The 22,093-nt window shown below is 38.3% G+C and overlaps 1 protein-coding gene across 2 annotated transcripts in view; it reads left to right on the forward strand.

The window, feature by feature from the left end:
• The window catches only part of ABCA6 (ATP binding cassette subfamily A member 6), a 59,805-nt gene that overhangs the window by 32,941 nt on the left and 4,771 nt on the right, over positions 1-22,093 (forward strand). The window contains exons 21-34 of one of the 2 annotated variants that reach the window (XM_032870754.1): positions 1,532-1,665; positions 3,243-3,380; positions 6,960-7,067; positions 7,887-8,060; positions 8,488-8,601; positions 13,203-13,319; positions 14,969-15,046; positions 16,242-16,333; positions 17,247-17,367; positions 18,870-18,987; positions 20,005-20,096; positions 20,561-20,739; positions 21,200-21,275; positions 21,349-21,443. In XM_032870754.1, the coding sequence (XP_032726645.1) occupies positions 1,532-1,665; positions 3,243-3,380; positions 6,960-7,067; positions 7,887-8,060; positions 8,488-8,601; positions 13,203-13,319; positions 14,969-15,046; positions 16,242-16,333; positions 17,247-17,367; positions 18,870-18,987; positions 20,005-20,096; positions 20,561-20,739; positions 21,200-21,275; positions 21,349-21,443 (1,636 nt within the window). The remainder of the gene's footprint in view (positions 1-1,531; positions 1,666-3,242; positions 3,381-6,959; positions 7,068-7,886; positions 8,061-8,487; positions 8,602-13,202; positions 13,320-14,968; positions 15,047-16,241; positions 16,334-17,246; positions 17,368-18,869; positions 18,988-20,004; positions 20,097-20,560; positions 20,740-21,199; positions 21,276-21,348; positions 21,444-22,093) is intronic. The other variant, XM_032870755.1, reaches the window with a different exon arrangement.

A 22,093-nucleotide genomic window follows, 5' to 3' on the forward strand; every position in this document is an offset into this window, starting at 1 on the left:
TATATGTTTTCCTCTCCAGTTATTCTAAGAACAATATGCTTGGATTAACTTACTTATTTTTCTTCCCTGTACTCAGTTGTGAAGTATTTTGGGATTTAAGTTTGGGGCTTCTCTGCCATCTTGTTCCTCTTTTCCCCAAGTATGATGATTCTTGGTAAGATGTTCATCTTTAAATCAGGGAATCCCTGTTTGCCTAAGGGAATGTGGGTAACCATGAAGGTTTCCTACCTTTCCATCTGTGGAGATGGAGAGTGGATGCACGGAAAGCTTATTTCCTATGTATACGTTCCTTTCCCACCTGGTGGGAATGCTGATTCATCTGGGGCTTGGTCCTGTCTTATGATCCCAGAACCCCTTCTGAATGTCCCCAGTATGAATTCCATTTCAAAGTCCAAATGACCAAAAAATGAGAGTCCTCTTTTTTTTTTTTTTCCCATTCCATCCTGTCCTTGTAACTGTCAAGGTTACTCTAGATCTTGCCCTGCTCTTTTCCGCAAATAGTATCTCTTAAAAAGTAAATCTGGGGATCTGTGTTCTGGGGATAACGGCCCCTGCTGCCTGTTCCATGTGGACCACGGGGAAAGAACAGTGGTCACTTTGTTTCAGGCACGGTTAACCAGTTAATGAGTATAGCTGTGGCTTTGGAGCCCACTTTGCCCCTTGAATTTGTCCACTCTGAGTTTCCATTTCTTGGACATTGGTTTTAACTTTGTCGTTGTTAGCTCTTGTGTGCTCTAGGCTGTGGGTTTTCTTAGCTCTTATTTCTCTGTCAAACAATCACCTGCTTTCTCCTTTAGGGGCATATCAAAAACTTTGGTCTGATAGTGGCACTTTTTCCATTTTTTACTATATATATTTCATTTCTTGCTAAATATATATATTTCATTTCATTTCTTACTATATTTATACTTTATATATTCATATATCTTACTAAATATATATTTCATATATTCATATATCTTATTAAATACATATTTCTTTTCATTTCTTACTACATATATTTCATTTCTCACTAAATATATACATATACTTAGGTAATATGTATGTAAAAATTTTTTTTCCTAAATATTTATTTATTTGTTTAGTTTTAAAGATTTTATTTATTTATTGGTCAGAGAGAGAGAGAGAGAGCACAAGCAGGGGGAACTGCAGGCAGAGGGAAAAGGAGAAACAGGTTCCCCACTGAGCAGAAAGCCAGACGTGGAGATTTATTCCAGGACCCTGGGATCATGACCTGACCCAAAGGCAGATGCTTAACTGACTGAGCCATCCAGATAACCCTAGAATTATTTTAACAGTCACATGGTAACTTGCACTAAACAGAATCATAAAACTAATTCCTCACAGCTTAGGATTTGATAAACAGAAGATGGTAGAATGAGCCAATATTATTATTGTGATGCCCAAAGACACATGCCGTCACATAATATTCTATAAATATTGACTTCAAATTGTGTATGTGATTTATTTTTAAAAATTTGACATATATCTTCTTGTTTTTCATGGCCTTCTATTACTGATTTCGTGCTAGGATCAAATATTGAAGATTTTATACAGTCGGTGAAGCATCAAAACATACTTCTGGAAGTAGATGATTTTGCAAACAGAAACGGCACTGATGACCTGTCATACAATGGAGCTATCGTAGTTTCTGGCAAACAAAAGGTATGTTTGCGTCTTGGTTTTGCTTTCATTTTTAACTGTTTTTAACTAGCAGTCAACCCAGCTAGTATATAGCAATTTGATTTAGAATATTTGGGGTCATTATTGAATAAGCTGTGACGTTTAAATAAGCTTTTATAAAACATTTTCAATCTTAACTTTGAGATGAAATGATTTTTACATTTGAAAGGAGCTAAGTGTAATTGCATTATTCAGATTCAATAAAATATTAGACCTTATAAGTACCAACCATGAATTTAAAGAATTTTCTTCAATGGCTAACTACTCAAAAGACATTTTGGTATAGAGTTGACCTTTAAACAACACAGGGGTTGGGGTGCTGGACCCCTGCACAGTTGAAAATCCACATATAGCTTTTAACTCCCTAAAAACTTACCTGCTAAGAGCCTACTGTTGACTGAAAGCCTTACCAATAACATAAGCAATTGATTAACACATACTTTGTGTGTTATACATATTGTATACTGTATTCTTGCAATAAGGTAAGCTAGAGAAAAAACAATGTTATTAAAAACATTAGGTAGAGAAACGCATTTACACTACTGTATTGTGTTTATCAGAAAAGAGTCACATATAAGTGAACAGTGTAGCTTCAAACCGTGTTGTTCAAGGGTCAACTGTATGGAGAATATACATTAAGTACTATAAAAGTCACAAGAAATCTCTGAGAGAAAAGTGTCCTCAATCTCCTGTTAACATGTTTCAATTTGAGTAAAAGAGTCCAAGGGCTAAAGATTATTCCAGGTACAAGGCTGTTGAAAAATACATTTTAATTGTAAGTAAAATTCTGAGTCTTACTTAAAAGCTTGTGAAAAGCAGGAAGCCACGTTAAAGGAAGCTACCTCATTATTTCTTGCTATAAGGAAAATAGAAACCAAAACAAAAGTCTTAAAAGATACAGCACCAAATTCAGTTCCATTTAAACTAAGGACACCATAAAAACCACAGTCTTACTCTGTTGTATGTCAGAAACTAACGTAGCATTGTTTAAAAAAAAAGTAATCCCTTTGTGCCAACTGTAGGAAACCGCATTGCTTGGCAATTGCCTTGTTTTTTATCTAATGTATTTATTACATGAACCCATAGAATATATAAACACTACTGAGCCTCTTGATACATGCATAAACATTTTCATAAACATGAAGAGTGTAAATATTGTCTTAGCATAAAAATGGATCACTGGCAGTGTAACCATGAATATTTTATGCACGCTCTGCTTATCTCCTATCAAGAAAATCAGAGTTCCTTTGCTTACTCACTGTAAGCTGACTGTGTCTCCTTATCAGGGCTACATTTTTATTCCGTTATTTGGAATTTCCTCAACAGCAAGAGGACAAAATGATCTAAAATTAGTAATACTAAGAAAAATCCATATTGCTGGCTATCCAGGCAATTAATTATCTCCTTTCACAGATAAGGAAGCAGAAGCTCAGAAAGGTCACGAACTTAAGGATGGCCACACAGAGTGGGACACTACTGGGATTTTAATATAAAAACTTTTTCTTTGTTCTTTAATGACAGAATTAACCTCATTTTATTTGTCTTTATTTTATTCAAAGGATTACAGATTTTCAGTTGCTTGCAATACTTTGAGACTGCACTGTTTTCCTATTCTTGTGAATATTATTAGCAATGGGTTACTTCGAATGTTTAATTGCACACAAAATATTCGAATTGAGAGAAGCCCATATCCTTTTGTAAGTATTGGATTTCTCACTCTGAACAATTAAGAATATGGCAAGCACCCTGTGTTTTCCCTCTTTAGCTTTTAAATATTCATCATTGGTCGCTAATCCTAAAAATTTTTTGTCCTGATATTTTAAACATTATATCTAACAGAATATGGTTCTTTTCCCCCTTGGTATTATCAAGTGCTCATGGGAGAATACTTTTCAATATTATGTCATCGTCTTCTAGAGCAGCTTCTGGAAAGATACACTCTTGATGGTGGATGTGTATTGGACAGCGTGTGAGTGAGCTTGTGGGGGGGCGTGTAAACTGAATTGGAAATCAAGAATACTTGTAAAACAGCTTTAGACTTGTAAATCTAATCTAATTTGTTGGTGGACCATTCATTGACTAAATGGGTAGTAGACTGATACGAAGGAGAATTTGCCAGTCCTTGGCTATATGCCTTCTGATTATCTCCTTCACCTGCCTGTAGTTGTGTGCATTGTGGGGGTGTCTGACGCACACAGGCTGCATCTTCGGGGTTTTGTCAGCTGGCTACAGCCTGGGTTTAGATGACAGGAAGCAGTAGTGGGAGCCAGGAGAGCAGGAGCACTCTGCAGCCTGGGCTCCAGTCACCGTGCTTCCTCCCTTTGCCCCCCACCCCCACCCCAGCCCAGTCTCCTTGCTTCATCTTCATTGGCTTCTCCCATCTTTCCACAACCTGACATGAGTATTTTCTCTCTATTTGAAGGCCTGAAGGTAGTAGTGGTTTTCTGGTTAGACCCTGATACTCAAGAGGGATCTCTTAAAGGTGACTCAAATGGTTTCAAACCAGAAGATTGGAAGAACAATACATAGGATTAGAAATGGAGCCATCGGAAAAGGAAACCCATTTTGTGACAAAGGGGTTGAATTCAGTTTTGGCTTCATTGCATTCATGGTGCTGGGGGTACATGCATGAGCAGATGGACAGTAATACGTGAACGGCCAGCGATGGACACAGGCACCTATGAGTTGAAGCCACCACTGACCATGCGAGCTGGGACAGTGCTAGGGTCGGGGTAGAGGGGGAGCTCTGAAGGGAACTCTCCAGAAAGTAGAACCAACCAGCAGTAGAAAGGCATAGATGGTATCTACTCTTGGTCTTTTAGTGTCCTCATATCATTACTTGTTTATTGAGGATCAAATCGTAGACATCCCCAGAGGCACACACCCTTCTTCTCTCAGCCATTTTTATGAAGACAGTAATGAATTTTCGTCCCTGATGAAACATTCGAATTTATCCTTGGAGCCTCTAAAGTCTTAAGTAAAGCTTGAGAGCTATAGAATTATTTTGAGACAGGCTATGGCACTGCTGAACTGTGATTAGGTACAAGCAGTCCTATACCAAAGCAGGGGCCCAACCTCAGGCAGACGCTGAGTTGGGGATGGTGATTCAAAGTTGGTCTCCTTGCCCACAGGCTGAGGGGCATCAGGTTTTCTTTTTAGCTTTGGATTCCTTCCAAGCACATTCGACCAGCTGCTGATGGCTTCACATATCCATCGCTATGTCAGCTGAGAAAGACCTGCTGTTACTAGGCCTGAATGATCTGTTTCTCCAGGATCATAAGTCCCAAATTATTACTTTTTGCATTGTGACAGAAACACATGACATAAAATTCACCATCTTGACCATTTTTAAGTGTGCAGTTAGTAGTGTCAGACATGTTCAATTATTGTGAAACAGATCTCTAAAATTTTCTTATCTTGTAAAACTAAAACCTTGTACCAGTTATACAAGAATGTCCCATTGTCCCCTTTGCCCAGCCCCTGGCAATCATCATCCTACTTTCTGTTTCTATTAATTTAACTACTTTGGATACCTCATATAAGGGCAATCATATTGTATTTGGTTTTTGAATAATGTCCTTGAAATTCATCCGTGCTGTAACACTTGACAAGATTTCCTTCCTTTTAAAGGCTGAATAATATTCCACTGTATGTATATACCATGTTTTGTTTATCCCTTTATCTGTTGGTGGACACTTGGATTGTTTCCACCTCTTGTCTATTATAAATAGTGCTGCTAGGAACATGGGTGGGAAGATATCTTTGGAACTCTGATTTCAGTTCTCTTCAGTGTACACCCTGAAGTGGGTCCTGAGTTACAGTTTACTCTTTCTTTTTTTTTTTTGCTAGGAGTTAAAGCCTCATGTTAAATGATCAGAAATCATTTCCCCTCCCAAATTCATGCATAGATGTTACTGAATTAAGGCATGCATTTTTATTTTATTTTTCAGTATTTCAAAAAGTACATTTTATGATAATTAGTATTTGTTTCATTTTTTAATTTTAATTTTTATTAGTTTCAGAGGTAGAATTTAATGATTTGTCACTTGTATATGACACCCAGTGCTCATTACATTCAGCACCGCCTTAATGTCCATCACCCAGTTACCCGTCTCCCCACTTACCTTCCCTCCAGCAACCTTCAGTTTGTTTCCTTTAGTTAAGAGTCTCTTACAATTTGACTCCCTCTCTGTTTTTCTCTTATTTATTTTTCCTCCACCTTTCCTATGCTTGTCTATTTTGTTTCTTAAATTCTGCATATGAGTAAAATCATATGGTATTTGTCTTTCTCTGACTAGCTTATTTCGCTTAATGTAATACCCTCTCGTTTCATCCACGTCATTGCACATGGCAAGATTTCATTCTTTTTGATGGCTGTGTAATATTCCATTGTATATGTGTGCACGTGTGTATATGTATGCACATATGTATACATATATATACATATGTATACATATATATATACACACACACACATACACATACATATATATCTACCACATCCTGTTTATCCATTCATCTATTGATGGACATCTGGGCTCTTTCCATAGTTTGGCTGTTGTAGACATGGCTGTCGTAAACACTGTGGTGCATGTACCTTTTCAAATCACTATGTGTGTATCCTTTGGATAAATACCTAGTAGTGCAATTGCTGGGTCACAGGACAGCTCTATTTTTAACTTTTTGAGGAACTTCCACACTGTTTTCCAGAGTGGCTGCACCAGCTTACATTCCCACCAAGAACGTAAGAGGGTTCCCCTTTCTCCACATCCTCTCCAACATCTGTTGTTGCCTCAGTTGTTAATTTTAGCCACACTGACTGGTATGAGGTGGTATCTCACTGTGGTTTTGATTTGTATTTCCCTGATGCCGAGTGATGTGGGGCATTTTTTCACATATCTGTTATAAGAAGAATTAATACCTATTCTTCTGAGACGGTTTCAAAAAAATAGAAATGGAAGGAAGGAAGGAAGGAAGGCAGGCAGGCAGACTCCTTCTAGGAGACCAGCATTACCTTGATCCACAAAAACCAGACAAAAACCCCACCAAAAAGGAGAATTACAGGTCAATATTCCTGATGAACATGGATGCAAAAATTCTCACCAATATAGCTAAGAGTGCATTAGAGGGATTATTCCCCAGGGGTCCCATGGGATTTATTCCTGGGCTACCAGGGTTGCTTGACATCCTCCAATCAGTCAATGTGATAGAGCACATTACTATTTGTTTCATTTTTTAGAATAGTCACAAGTTTAAAATACCTTTTATATTTGCAGAACTTTATGATCTACTGGACTGGACTGCCAGAAGGTTCTATGTTTTTGTTTTGGGTTGTGTGCAGCATTTCACCTTACATCTCCATGAGCAGTATCAGCGATTACAAAGTAAGAGAAGGGGAAAAAAATGAGAAACTTCAGGGACTCCAGTAATTGTGATTTAAATGCTATGTGTTCAAAATGTTTTCCTGTAAGAACAACATATAAGCATATGTCTGATTTAGATAATGTAGTTAAGCATTATTTCTGTCATGTCAGAAACTTTACTTCTAAGAACACAAAATATTTTTTACTTCGAAATTGCAGAAAACTTGCAGTAATTTTACAGGGACTCAAATTAATCTGTACTTGTAAAGGGGACTATTACACAACTTTTGATGACATTATTTCCCAGTGAAAAGGAAGAAATCATTGATAATTAAATTGAGGACAAGATGTAAGACTAAAATACCCTTTCTACTGTGGCAAATAACCTTTTTGGTTATATTTGCATTTGGTCATGTCTATAATCCAAAGCAAAACCGTTAAATCAGATTTAGAGAGGTCATCCTTCACTATTCTGAGCCAGCAACCCTCATAACATATTTGGATAATGGATAATTTATTGTCCTTCAGGTCGCAAAATAATATCTCTTTTGAAGGAAGTTTATGCTTTGATTATTATGAGATCTGCTTTTCTACTCATTATGCATGAGTTAAAGTGGTGCTGGGAATCAAACTTATAAAATAAAACAATATTCATTTTCACAGTGACCATCCTTATGGAATTGCTGTTTAGACCTCGAATTCCAAATAGTATATATATCATTAAATTGTTAGAAGATTTAAACTGATTTGGTTATATTTATCTTAAAATCTCTCTCAGTGTGTTTGTTTTGAATTTGGATTTCAACTGAATCTGTGTATATCCTGTGTTTTTCTCATCAGAAGAGAGCTAAGTCCCAGCTGTGGATTTCAGGCCTCTACCCTTCTGCCTACTGGTGTGGGCAGGCACTAGTGGATATCAGCTTCTTCGTTTTCCTTCTCCTTTTGATGTATTTAATTTTTTACATAGCCAACATAACAGAGATTTATATCACAAGTCGAATTGTGTTCAGTCTGGTAAGAAACACATTATATAGACAATCTCTTATAAAGTAATTCCATGATAAATTATAACATTTGATATTTTCTATAAGTAAGACATTTTCATTTTTATTTTGTCATAAACTAAAACAAAAAAATTTCAAAGTGCATGCGCAATAACTTTTTTAAAGATTTTTATTTATTTTTTTGAGAGAGAGAGAGAGCACAAATAGAGGGAAGGGGCAGAGGGAGAGGGAGAAGCAGGCTCCCTGCTGATCAGGAAGCCCAATGCAAGACTCCATCCCAGGGTCGCAAGATCAGGACCTGAGCCAAAGTCAGACACTTAACCAAGAGAGCCAGCTAGGTACCCCTGAAAGAAGATATTTAAAAATATGTGTAATTTAATGTTTCCTTCTGTTACTACTTCAGTGTTTGACTTTGATATTATTTATATTATTTTCAGGTTGTATTTGGGCTCGGTTATGCAACATCACTTGTCTTCTTGACATATGTGATATCATTTATTTCTCGCAAGTGGAAAAAAAATAGTGGCCTTTGGTCATTTTGCTTCTATATCGTAAGTACATATACAAACATATAAACAGAGAGATAGAGTAACTTTCAGGGGAACAGAAAAATAATCATCTTTTCCTTGAGAAATATTACAGTATAATACACATTTACAATTTCTAATTATTTTCCCTTTTTCTTTTACATGTATATCTATTTCACTGTCCTTGTCTATTGTACTTTTATACCACTGAAAAGCTACATGCTTATGGAATATTTGATGTCAGATTTGAAAAAAAAATATGCAACATCATCTGGTATAATTCCCCTCATTTTATAGAGGGAAAAAAGTTGAGTACTTGTTTAAGGCCACATAAAAATCAGGGACAACTCAAGAATAAAATTGAAGTCTCAGACCTTATGTTCATTCCTGATGTCAAAAAATATGAGGTAGTAGGATGGTTAACAATCCATTTTAAAGTTTATGTTGATCAACATCTTGATTTGAGGGGGCTGAATCATACATCTTCACGGAGACCTCAACCAGTGTGCGATAATTTTATGCCTGATACAAAGAACTTAAAATTTCATTTAAAATAGATTTTGAGGATGCGTAATGTGGTAATTGATCTTTCATTATGCAGTTTGTATAAATTTAAACTATGCTAGTCTTAGGACTCACAGAGCCTATATGAAAATGTAATAGATGATGGTAAGTGCAATTGTTCTTTTGTGATCTTGGATATATTTGGAAGGAAAGTATAGGCAAGGTCCCCTCATTATTGAGTGAAGCCACACTCAGCTGTTAATTTGTTTGGACTGTTAATTTGTTGGACTCTCCTGGCCCGCAGGATGTGGTCCCTCATGGGTATCTTAGGCCCCTGTCTGGTAAAGAAGTGCCTTTCAGCCCATGGTGAAGGGATAATACTGCATCTTCTTAGTAACTGTGAGCGATACTATATTTCCTTTGATGTAGTTTGCAGTTCTCTCTTGTTCTAGTGAATGAGAAAAGAGGAAAAAACAACTCGCAAAAGAAGAAACTTGGAAGCTTAGTAGAATAAGAGCTGTTAGCTAAGTCAACCAATAGAATTGTAGTTATCAAAAATAAGGAACTGGGAGAAAAAACTAGATACATGTGATGTCATGGAAACCAAGAGGAGAGAAATAATGTCAACGTAAATAATCACGTGACACCTTTGCAGAGAGATCGTGGTGGTTGCAAAATTAGAAAGGTTTTTTGGATTTGCCATCTAAAATGCTTATTGTGCTCTGACTGAACACTTGATTGTAAGTTACTGGATTTTATTCACAATTGCTTTTTATTTGTAGATTACATTCCCCCGAAACTGTAAGTTTATTTGTAGATTACATTCCCCCCAAACTGTAAGTTCACTTAGTAGTCACTCAACATTCCCCTACATAACAGTCCCACAAAACAGTATAGTCTTCTGACCTAAAGACTTAGGAATTAGACCCACATAGGGTTTTGAATTTCTGCTTTGTCACTCACTAACTGTGTGGTGTGAGGATGTTATTTCTTTCTCTGAACCTTGAATTTCCCATATATAAGAAGGGGATAGTAAGAATGACCACATTATGGAGTTGTTGTGAGGATTAAAGCAAACAGTGCATGCTAAATTCTTTTTATTTTTTAAGATTTTATTTATTTATTTGACAGAGAGAGACACAATGAGAGAGAGGGAACACAAGCAGGGGGAGTGGGAGATGGAGAAGCAGGCTTCCCGCTGAGCAGGGAGTCCAATGCGGGGCTCGATCCCAGGACCCTGGGATCATGACCTGAGCTGAAGGCAGACGCTTAATGACTGAGCCACCCAGGCACCCCAACATGCTAGATTCTTAATGCCTGGTGTTTGTTTAATATTCAGCAAATTTAGTAGTTACAATTCTTCGTGTTTTTATTGTAATTCATACAGAATAAGATCCAGCAAAAGTTCAGTACAGTGCTCAACACACACTTGTTGACTGATAAACTGATCCTTAAAACAGAACAACGAAAAATTATCTTTATCCCCCGTCCACATTTACCAGTATTTTAAGAGAAAACAGGTCCATTGCAATCAAAATGCACACTCTCATTAAAATTATTTGTTTGGAATGGGGAAGACATGGACCAGAGAGGACAATTTTTTTTTATTATTTATTTTCAGCATAACAGTATTCATTGTTTTTGTACCACACCCAGTGCTCCATGCAGTCCATGCCCTCTCTAATACCCACCACCTGGTTCCCCCAACCTCCCACCCCCTCACCTCTTCAAACCCTTCAGATTGTTTTTCAGAGTCCATAGTCTCTCATTGTTCACCTCCCCTTCCAATTTCCCCCAACTCCCTTCTCCTAACTCCCCATGTCCTCCATGCAATTTGTTATGATCCACAAATAAGTGAAACCATATGATAATTGACTCTCTCTGCTTGACTTATTTCACTCAGCATAATCTCTTCCAGTCCCATCCATGTTGCTACAAAAGTTGGGTATTCATCCTTTCTGATGGAGGCATAATACTCCATAGTGTATATGGACCACATCTTCCTTATCCATTCGTCCGTTGAAGGGCATCTTGGTTCTTTCCACAGTTTGGTAACCGTGGCCATTGCTGCTATAAACATTGGGGTACAGATGGCCCTTCTTTTCACTCCATCTGTATCTTTGGGGTAAATACCCAGTAGTGCAATTGCAGGGTCATAGGGAAGTTCTATTTTTAATTTCTTGAGGAATCTCCACACTGTTCTCCAAAGAGGCTGCACCAACTTGCATTCCCACCAACAGTGCAAGAGGGTTCCCCTTTCTCCACATCCCCTCCAACACACGTTGTTTCCTGTCTTGCTAATTTTGGCCATTCTAACATTTTTTCATGTGTCTGATAGCCATTTGTATGTCTTCATTGGAGAAGTGTCTGTTCATATCTTCTGCCCATTTTTTGATATGATTATCTGTTTTGTGTGTGTTGAGTTTGAGGGGTTCTTTATAGATCCTGGATATCAATCTTTTGTCTGTACTGTCATTTGCAAATATCTTCTCCCATTCCGTGGGTTGCCTCTGTTTTCTTGACTGTTTCCTTTGCTGTGCAGAAGCTTTTGATTTTGATGAAGTCCCCAAAGTTTATTTTGGCTTTTGTTTCCTTTGCCTTTGGAGACATATCTTGAAAGAAGTTGCTGTGGCTGATATCGAAGAGATTACTGCCTATGTTCTCCTCTAGGATTCTGATGTATTCCTGTCTCACGTTGAGGTCTTTTATCCATTTTGAGTTTATCTTTGTGTACGGTGTAAGAGAATGGTTGAGTTTCATTCTTCTACATATAGCTACCCAGTTTTCCCAGCACCATTTATTGAAGAGACAGTCTTTTTTCCACTGTATATTTTTTCCTGTTTTGTCGAAGATAAACTGACCATAGAGTTGAGGGTCCATATCTGGGCTCTCTACTCTGTTCCACTGGTCTATATGTCTGTTCTTATGCCAGTACCATGCTGTCTTGGTGATCACACTAACAATGAAAATACAGAAAGGGAAATTAGAGAATCGATTCCATTTACTATAACACCAAGAACCGTAAGATACCTGGGAATAAACCTAACCAAAGAAGTAAAGGATCTGTATTCGAGGAACTACAGAACACTCATGAAAGAAATTGAAGAAGACACAAAAAGATGGAAGACCATTCCATGCTCTTGGATCGGAAGAATAAACATTGTTAAAATGTCTATACTGCCTAGAGCAATCTATACTTTTAATGCCATTCCAATCAAAATTCCACCGGTATTCTTCAAAGAGCTGGAGAAAATAATCCAATAATTTGTATGGAACCAGAAGAGACCCCGAATCGCTAAGGAAATGTTGAAAAACAAAAATAAAACTGGGAGCATCACGTTACCTGATTTCAAGCTTTATTACAAAGCTGTTCATCATCACTAGCCATCAGGGAGATTCAAATTAAAACTACATTGAGATATCACCTTACACCAGTTAGAATGGCCAAAATTAGCAAGACAGGAAACAACATGTGTTGGAGGGGATGTGGAGAAAGGGGAACCCTCTTGCACTGTTGGTGGGAATGCAAGTTGGTGCAGCCTCTTTGGAGAACAGTGTGGAGATTCCTCAAGAAATTAAAAATAGAACTTCCCTATGACCCTGCAATTGCATTACTTTGGTATTTACCCCAAAGATACAGAGAGGATATTTAGAAAGCTTTAGTCTAGTTGGGAGGTAGCATGGACTTTTTAATACAACTACCTGTTTAGCTTTCCATCCAATATGGTTTTTATACATTCACAATATTGTTACCTTAGGAATAGAAAGTTAATTTCTCTTTTATCTTATTGTCTTAGATGACTCTTAATGCACTGTCAGAAAGCCTACCTGGTTACTTTAGCGTTCACCTTAATCTCCAGATTTTTATAGTTTACCTGGTTACTTTAGCATTCACCTTCATCTCTGGATTTTTATTGAAAATTTTTCTGTTGGGTAGCTGAAAGTTGCATTTATTCTCATTAACAAAAACCCCTCTCTCCCTTTCTCCCTCTGAAAGGGGTGAATCTGTATGCAGGAAAATTCTGATGTATATGATGAGAACACTTACATCTTAAATATTTTCCCTAATATGAATGGACTGCATATGTCTGACTTGCAATGTATTTTAACTTGCCTTGTAGACCTCAATCATTATGTTTGACATTATGCTGCTTCATTTCAACTTGCCTACCTTGATTTCTAGCATGGTATTTGTTCCCTCAACTACCATGGGTGGATTTCTAGCCTTTCTGGCACAGGTAAGAAATACTACCAACAGTGTCATTAACTTTGAACATGCAGCCTTTTAAAGTGCTTCACCCCAAATCTATGAAGACAGAATGCAGGCTAGTGGTTTCCTGGGGTTGGAGTGGGAATGGGGATTGGCCAGAAATGCTTGTGAGGTATCTCTTTGGGGTGATGGAAATGTTATTAAGTTGAATTGTGGTGGTGCTCTCCCAACTCTATAAATTTACTAAAAATCCTGGAATTGTATACTTAAAATGAATGAATTCGATAGCATAAAAAATTAACCTCAATAAAGCTGTTTAAAAAGCTTTGCCATATGCTCTATTGCAAAACACGAGCATTGTCAAATGCTATTCAAAACTAATGGCAGATTGAAAAAATGTTGGCTCGTTTAATGGGTATTCATTATCCACTGCAAGGATAAAATCTTATACAATACCATTTATTTATTCAAAAATATATATTAAACAGGATTCTATATTAGGCACTGTGCTGGTCATTGGGGACACCTAATGAACAAGACAGCACGTCCCTCCTTTCAGAGAGCTTGGTGGAGATGAAGACAGACCTCAAACAAGTCAATGCAAAGGGCTTAAAGGATCCAAAGAAGAAGGGTAAAGTGGCAAGCACAGGATACATAGCACAGCTGACACAATCTAGAGAGTCAGAGAATTCTTCTGGGGAAGCAATGCTTAAACAGAATCCTGAAGAATGAGTTAGAATTAATTAGCAAGAGAGTAGGGCAGAAGGTAAGCATGTTCTGTGGAGAGAAGCAAAGGCATTGAAGGAGGAGATACCAGGAGGCATTAAAGTAGCCTTGATTTAACTGGAAATAAGTGTACAATGGGATGACCCCAAGAACTCAGTCAGGAACATTCCCTTTAGAGACCTGCACCATTCTGGATGAAACTTCAGTGAAAGTAGAGAAAGCTGCCCTCATCACTTGTGTTCTTGGGATCCTGGGAAAGACTTCTGTCTACAAAAGCACTTTTCATAACATAATAAAAAAAAAAGAGAGAGAGAGAGAGAGAGAAAGAATAAAACTTCTGAATTTCCAATAATAAAAAAGCACTTTTCCATTAATTGAGCAACACTTAGAATTCTCAACTAGAAATTCATTCCTTTGCTTAAAGCATTTCCTTCCTAAGATGTAAGCAGACCTATGAAGTGAGCTACATTAACCTAGATCTGTCATACATTGTTTAGGAGGAATGAGTTACTTTCTGAAGGCATTGATTGATGAAGAAAGAATGACATTATGGGACTAATTATTTTCATGGGCAAGTCACCACAGGGGTAGGAAGGGGCCCAGAAAACGCTCTTGAGGGACGTTTAGGACAAATACAGTCATCCCCTGTTACTTTTCACAATGCAGGCTCCTCTCTCTGTTATGCTTTCAGTGGACTTGAGGCAAACCCTAAACCTAAACATTAAAGAAAAAAATCGGAAAAGAGGAACAGACATATGTTACCTGTTCACCGAGAGATAGTGTTGAGTGGGGGTCCACTTTCTTTTCTGCAGGGAATTGCTTGTCACCAGTGCACACAGGGGAATCATGCTTAATGAAGGAAAAATGCAATATGTCGAATTCCATATTATTGAAATGCAAATCATGAAGTGATGAACTTGCGTTTAGGTGTTTTTCCTTTTGTCTTTGCAGAGAGCTTACGAGCACCAACCAAAATACCCAGACCACAAATATGACCCGAGTGGAGTTGATCTTCTAGTATGCCTAATAGTAAGGCGGACAATTTTTTTTTTTTTTTTTTGGAGTGGGTTAGTTAGCATTTGGTATCATAACCATTTGGTTTGTCTAATGTGTGCCAACTTTAAATATGTTTTTAATATAGTCTCAGAATAAGACTCAGAATAAGACCATTCAGACATGATTCCAAATCATGAGTTATTTTTATGTGCCTGTGTGGACTGTGTAGGTCCAGAATGTAATATCAGATTAATTTTTCACATTTATTTATTGCCATCTCCAAATTTGAGAGACCTTGTAAGAAATACAAGTGCAATGTAACTGAAATTCTTTGAATTAGAGATAAAAAGGGCAAAGTTGTATAATAAAAATGAAAGGGGAAAATGATTATATTGGTGTATTTAAGCTGACACTGACAATGTGTCACTACTTTTCTAGGCATAGGAGCAAATATGGACAAAAGTGCCTGCTCTCATTTATATTGTGGTGGAAGGAGACAGATAATATATATGGTGTCAGATGGTCAGTCAGGAAAAGCCTGATTGAGAAGCAAAGATATGTGGGGGACAAGGAGGCAATCTACAGGGATAGCTTGGGAAAGAACATTCTAGTAGGAAGGCATAGGTGATGCTGGCTTGTTCCAGGGTCAGCCAGGAGGCCAGGGTGATTGTGGCCAAATGCCCAAGGGGAGAGCAGCACAAGAGAAGGTCATGGAAGTCACAGGAGGAAGTACAGGGTGGATGGAAGGGGCTGTACAGAGCAGTCTAGGTCACTATAAAGACTTTTTATATTTTCTTTGAGTAACCGAGGAATCACTGGAGTGTTTTAAGCAAAGCAATATGATCAGACTTACTTTTTTAAAAGAGTACTTCTAGTGACTGGGTTGAGAACAGATGTTTGGGGCACAGGGAGAAGAGAAAGGAGGCTAGGTAACAAGGGAATGGGAAATCATGATGGCCTGGACCTGGGCGGGAGCGGCACAGGCAGGGGCGAGAAGTTGGGTTCTGGGTAATTTTGAAGGTAGAGCAGATAGAATTGGTTGACAGACAGGATGTGGATTGTGAGACAAAAAGAGGCAGGTGCCACCAAGCTGCATTTTCCCTCTGATTTGTAAAAATGGTTCTCATATGTATTTTACCTGAAGACAAAGGCCACCAATTTAATTCAGATGTTTAAGTAATATTTGTGAACTTGTGCCTATATATAACTGTTTTTCTTTTGTTCCTAGCCTTACTTGCAGGCTTTGTTATTTGTTTTTATCCTAAGATGCATGGAGACAAAATGTGGAAAGAAAATAATGCGAAAGGATCCTGTTTTCAGGTTGGGATAAAATTTAATTTCGAGCTTAATATCATATTTTAATGTTCCTCAGTAGTGGGCCGCACTACTGACCTGTGAATGTGGATTGATATTTGCAACGTAAGCAGGATGCCGGTTTTCATGATGTCCATGGATTCCTGGCTGATTGCCTGGTAGTAGGACTCTCAGTCAGAGATCTGCCACTAACCAGCAGAGGGAGGTTTTCTGTTCCTCAGAAATTTGATGAGTACTCAGATATGCCACTTTTTCATCTGAGATGATCACACGTCCTTGAAAAGAGGAGATGGGATGGATGTGGTTGAGCAACCTACTGTAGGTCAGAGCATTCCGTAAGATGGACATTGTACAGGGGCACCTGGGTGGCTCAGTGGGTTAAGCCTCTGCCTTCAGCTCAGGTCATGATCTCAGGGTCCTGGGATCGAGTCCCGCACTGGGCTCCTTGCTGAGTGGGGAGCCTGCTTCCTCCTCTCCCTCTGCTCTTTCCCCTGCTTGTGCTCTCTTTCCTCTCATTCTCTGTCAAATAAATTCTTAAAAAAAAAAAAAAAAAGATGGACATTGTAAAGGGGCTCTAGGAAAGGTGAACAGAGAAAGATGCTGAGGGCAAATATCCGTGTGACTCAGATGGGCTCAGAGTCAACAGAAACAATGTAGGTGACCTGATTTTTAAAGAAGGAGCAGTCATTGCCAGCACATTGGCAAGGGTCAAAGATTCCAACTGGAAGAATGACAGCAATGAGAAGGGGATTCTGGCAACTGGAATGGGAATTCTTGGTTAAAGCAGAAGCAGTATTCACAGGGCCATGACCATTACCAGCGTATTGAGAGAAAGGATGGCAAAACCACAGAGAAGCTGATTTGAGCGATGTCCTGACTAATGAGAAAACCCTATGTCCTACGTTTCATTTCTCTACAGAATTTCCCCCCAAAGTAGAGGTGCTCGACCTAAACCTGAAGAACCTGTCGATGAGGATGAAGATGTTAAAGCAGAAAGGCAAAGAGCAGCAACTGCCCTGACCACTTTGCAGGCAGGCGAGGTAGAAAAGCAAGTGACGGGGCACCTGGGGGGCTCAGCTGGTTGGGTGTTTGACATCGCGGCAGGTTATGGTCCCAGGGTCCTGGGATTGAACCCCATACGGGGTTTCCTACTAGCAGGGAATCTGCTTCTCCCTCTCCCTCCGCTCCTCCTCCCCCCTGCTTGTTCTCTCTCTCTCTCTCTCTCTCATAAATGAATAGAAAATTCTTTTTTAAAATATTTTATTTATTTATTTGACAGACAGAGATCACTAGTAGGCAGAGAGGCAGGCAGAGAGAGATGGGGAAGCAGGTTCCCCGTGGAGCAGAGAGCCCGATGTGGGGCTCGATCCCAGGACCCTGGGATCATGACCTGCGCCAAAGGCAGAGGCTTTAACCCACTGAGCCACCCAGACACCCCATAAATAAAAAAATTCTTTAAAAAAAAGAGAGAAAAGCAAGTGACAGAGTGGATGTTAATGGACCCACATTCAAGAACTATCAAGAAGAGAGGTCAATATGCTGGTTTCCATTTAGAACGTTGGGAGCTTGGTATATTATCATTGTTCTTAAATATGTAGGTCCTTCTTAAGAGTATCCCAGAAGCTCAAAGGAGCACACAGAACATAATGGTTTTATTGTTCTTTAGAGGAAAATATGCTTTGATAAGTAGAGCTGTAATTTCAAAACCAAAAAATTTCGTGAGTTGGAGAATTTGTGTGAGATTTGTTATAAAATACTGAATAGGGATTAGGATTTGAAGAGTTATTCTTTTGTCTGACTTAGATGTTGTGATATGTCCATGAGCCTAGACTCTTCTGGGAAGGCAATGAGCCAGTTTCTCTGAAGCTATACTATTATTTCATTTTTAAAACATATTTTATTTATTTATTTATTTGCAAGAGAAAGAGTGAATAAGCAGGAGCAGGAGGTAGGGACAGAGGCAGAGAGTGGAAACAGACTCCCCACTGAACAGGGAGCCCGATGCGGGGCTCCATCCCAGGACCCTGCGATCATGACCTGAGCCAAAGGCAGACACGTAACCGACCGAGCCACCCGGGCTCCCCTATATTGTTTTATTTTAGAAGATAGATTTAAGAGATTTAGAGATATTGTTGGCATCAATGAATGCAGGTTACATTTGAAACAAGCAATATAGATTACTGTCAGTTTAACATATACTCCGTTTGGGGGCACCTGGGTGGCTCAGTCCTTTAAGCTTCTGACTCTTGATTTTTGGCTCAGGTCATGATCTTAGGGTCGTGGGATCAAGTCCTGTGTTGGGCTCCATGCTCAGCGGGGAGTCTGCTCCAGATTCTCTCTCCCCCTCTCCCTCTGCCCCTCCAGGCTGTGCTTTCTTTCTGTCTCAAAATCAATGCATATATCTTTTTTTAAACATTTAAAAAATGAAAATAAAATATACTTCGTTTTATGACGTAGAGTAAGAAAATTTACAATAATGAGAACATAGGAATGTAAAGTCTCTGAAGGTTAATAAGAAAAATCACACTGTCCTCTATTCCAGAAACCTGTCATAATTGCCAGCTGTCTGCACAAAGAGTACGCAGGTCAGAAGAAAAGTTGCTTCTCAAAGAGGAGGAAGAAAATAGCAGCAAGAAATATCTCCTTCTGTGTTAAAAAAGGTTCGGAAGAATCACCTAACCTGATTCACCATTATTTCAGAAATGCCCACTGAACATCTCTGGTATAGGTACCATTGTACTTGCTAGAGCATGCATGCAAGCATTCATTCGTTCAACATATATTTCTTGAGCATGCTAGGGACCTTTGGGCTCTGGAATAGAATCATGAAGGAAATAAGGAAGTCCCTGTTTTCATAGATTTTACATCCCGAGAGGGCTGAAAACCAAAAACAGCTTATCAAGAGAAGTGTCGGTCATCACAGAAGCAAGTTCTGTATGGAGCATTCAACTGTGTGAAATGATATGAGTGACTTGGGGTTGCATTCACTTAGGGTTCAGGCAGAGAGAAGAGTGAGGGCAGGAACTCAGAGCTGGAGCTGCCTTTGGAATGATCAAGGCATGAAGAGGCAGTGGACACAGGTACAGATGCAAGGGAGGAAGTCTAAGAGGGGAGCAGGGCCAGATTGGGTCCCACTTTGTGAAATACGGTGAAGGCTTTAGATTTTTATAGCAAATCAGTGGAATGCCACTGGAGGGTTTTTAACTAGCTTTTTGTTACCCCTTAAGTTTTGAAAAAAATTAACACGTTGGCTATTGTTTGTAAATCTGGGTGGCAGACAAGAGGCTAAATTTATATTAGTTCAGATGAAAGATGGTGGTGGCTTAGACACAGGTGGGGGAATTAGGGATGGAGAAAATGTCCCTGACTTCCCAAGTTTAGGAATCACTTAAACATGTACTCAGCACATCAGCCATCTACTACCGAAAATAATCTGGCTCATTTTTCACTGCAAATGTAATCTGGGGAAAAAAAGACTTATTGACATCAAATCCATAAGCTTTTCACTAATATTTCTTATAATTATAGGAGTTAGAGAACATGGTTTGGTAACCTGAATTACATATATGTTAAAAATCTCAAAACAGTACTGGGGGGTATACATATCTCAAAAGGTTTGAATAAACAGGTTTATGATAATTCACTTTCGAGACTGATAATCAGTGATTCTCTTTCAGGTGAAATTTTGGGATTGTTAGGACCTAACGGTGCTGGTAAAAGCTCATCTATTAGAATGATTTCTGGGATCACGAAGCCAACAGCTGGAGAGGTAGTAAGAAATGACACAATGATTTTCATTCCCAAAATAGACATTTCATGATAAATGTAGGTTATATCTTTATAAGACTCTACTTTTAATAATTTAAATAGTTTTCCATAATAAATGTGTGAATTTCTATAATGTGTATTGTTTTAGCTTTTTAATTTTTATGTAGTTATTTATCTTTCTAATTAAACATTTTCTTATTGAAGTATAATTAGCATACAGTGTTATATTACTTTTAGGTGTACAATATAATGATTTCAATATTTCTATCACTTACAACAATGTAGATTATAAAGGGTATAGTGCTAAGTGAAATAAGTCAGAGTAAGACAAATACCATAAGATTTCACGGATATATTTCTTTGATGCTCAAAAAATTTAGGTATTTATTAGCTACATGTCAGTTTCTTGAGTGTGAGATTGGAGAAAAGGCTACATGTGTTTCTAAAACCAGTTTACTTTCTTAGGTAGAACTGAAAGGTTGTGGTTTGGTTTGGGATCATCAGGGAGACAACACAGTCAGCTTACCGGGATACTGTCCTCAGGAGAATGTGCTCTGGCCCAGCCTGACAATGAGGGAACATCTGGAAATCTTTGCCGCCATCAAAGGGCTGAGGAAAGGGGACGCCACAATTGCCATTTCACGGTAAAGAGAAGTCACGGGATTCTTTTGTGTCCAGAGCCAGGAAAGCTTGTTGCACTGATGGTGAATTCACTGATGAAGAATGGAGAGTAGAAATGATGTCTGCACCTTGTCCGAGAGTATCAGCAGTAGAGCAAGGATGGAGGGACAGGAGCTGTTTCCAACATCCTCGATTGAGGGATCTTAAAAAAAAAAAAATCGCATAAAATAATTGACAGTGTTCAATGAATGAATAACCACAAATAATCATCCACTTCAGTTCCAAATTCAAAATTCTAGCTGTTCTTTAGAACTTTTTATGAGATGAAAAATCTTTCCTGTTCCAAAACAAACTCTTTCTCTCTAGGATCATGAGTTTCCAAGTAGTAGTGCCTAGCTTCCTTCCAATGCTGTTGTAATCTTCTGCAGAATTACAGTTTCCAAAGATCCTCTTTTGAATGGATATTCTCCTGTTTTCCAATAGATTGGTGGATACTTTCAAACTGCATGGACAGCTAGATGTTCAGACGCAGAAATTAACGGCAGGAGCCGCCAGAAAGGTATGTGGGATGCGGGATGGTATTCTGAAGGCTGATGTGGTGGCAGCAAAAAAGGTGCTTCTCTGCTTTTCAGTTGTGTTTTGTGCTGAGCGTCCTGGGAAATTCGCCTGTCCTGCTCCTGGATGAACCCTCGACAGGCATGGACCCAGCAGGGCAGCAGCAAATGTGGTAAGAATAACACATGAGTGTAAACCTCATGTTGAAGTTGTGTTTTTAAACCAAGCTTAGATGGGGCACCCAGCCAGCTTAATTGGTAGAGCAAACAACTCTTGATCTAAAGGTTGTGAGTTCAAGCCCCATGATGGGTGTTTAGCTTACTTTAAAAATTTTTTTCTAGACTAAATAAAACCCTGATCTTGGAAAAATCTAAATCCACTGATTTCTAATTTAGTGGAGATAATCCATATCATTAGGAAAATAAATATGTCATAAATAGATTCTCTTTTGTATCATATTTATGTGGTATTAATGTTAAAAAAAAAACAACAACAACCCTTTAAGTATTTTGTTGGAATTTTAGGTCTTGTAATTTGGAGTTAATTTTTTTTTAATTATTGAGGTATATGTAACTGTTTCTTTTTTTAGAGGCTATTAACTTACATATTTTCTCCATTTCCTTTTCTCCCCCCCTTTACCAAATCTGTTAAATTTGCTTATCGTTTTTCTTAGTTTTTAAATTATTTTTACTTTCCTTTCTAGGATGTACCATTTGGATTAATAAAATCATCCAATCTAATTTCATATTTGTGACTGTCCAATAGTTTCCCTATCTCTTTAAAGAATTTCATTGTGGAAATTTTATACAAATGTAAAGAGAA

This window comes from Lontra canadensis, unplaced genomic scaffold, assembly GCF_010015895.1.
Source record: "Lontra canadensis isolate GAN:19392208 unplaced genomic scaffold, GSC_riverotter_1.0 scaffold41, whole genome shotgun sequence".
NCBI classification, from domain to species: domain Eukaryota; kingdom Metazoa; phylum Chordata; class Mammalia; order Carnivora; family Mustelidae; genus Lontra; species Lontra canadensis.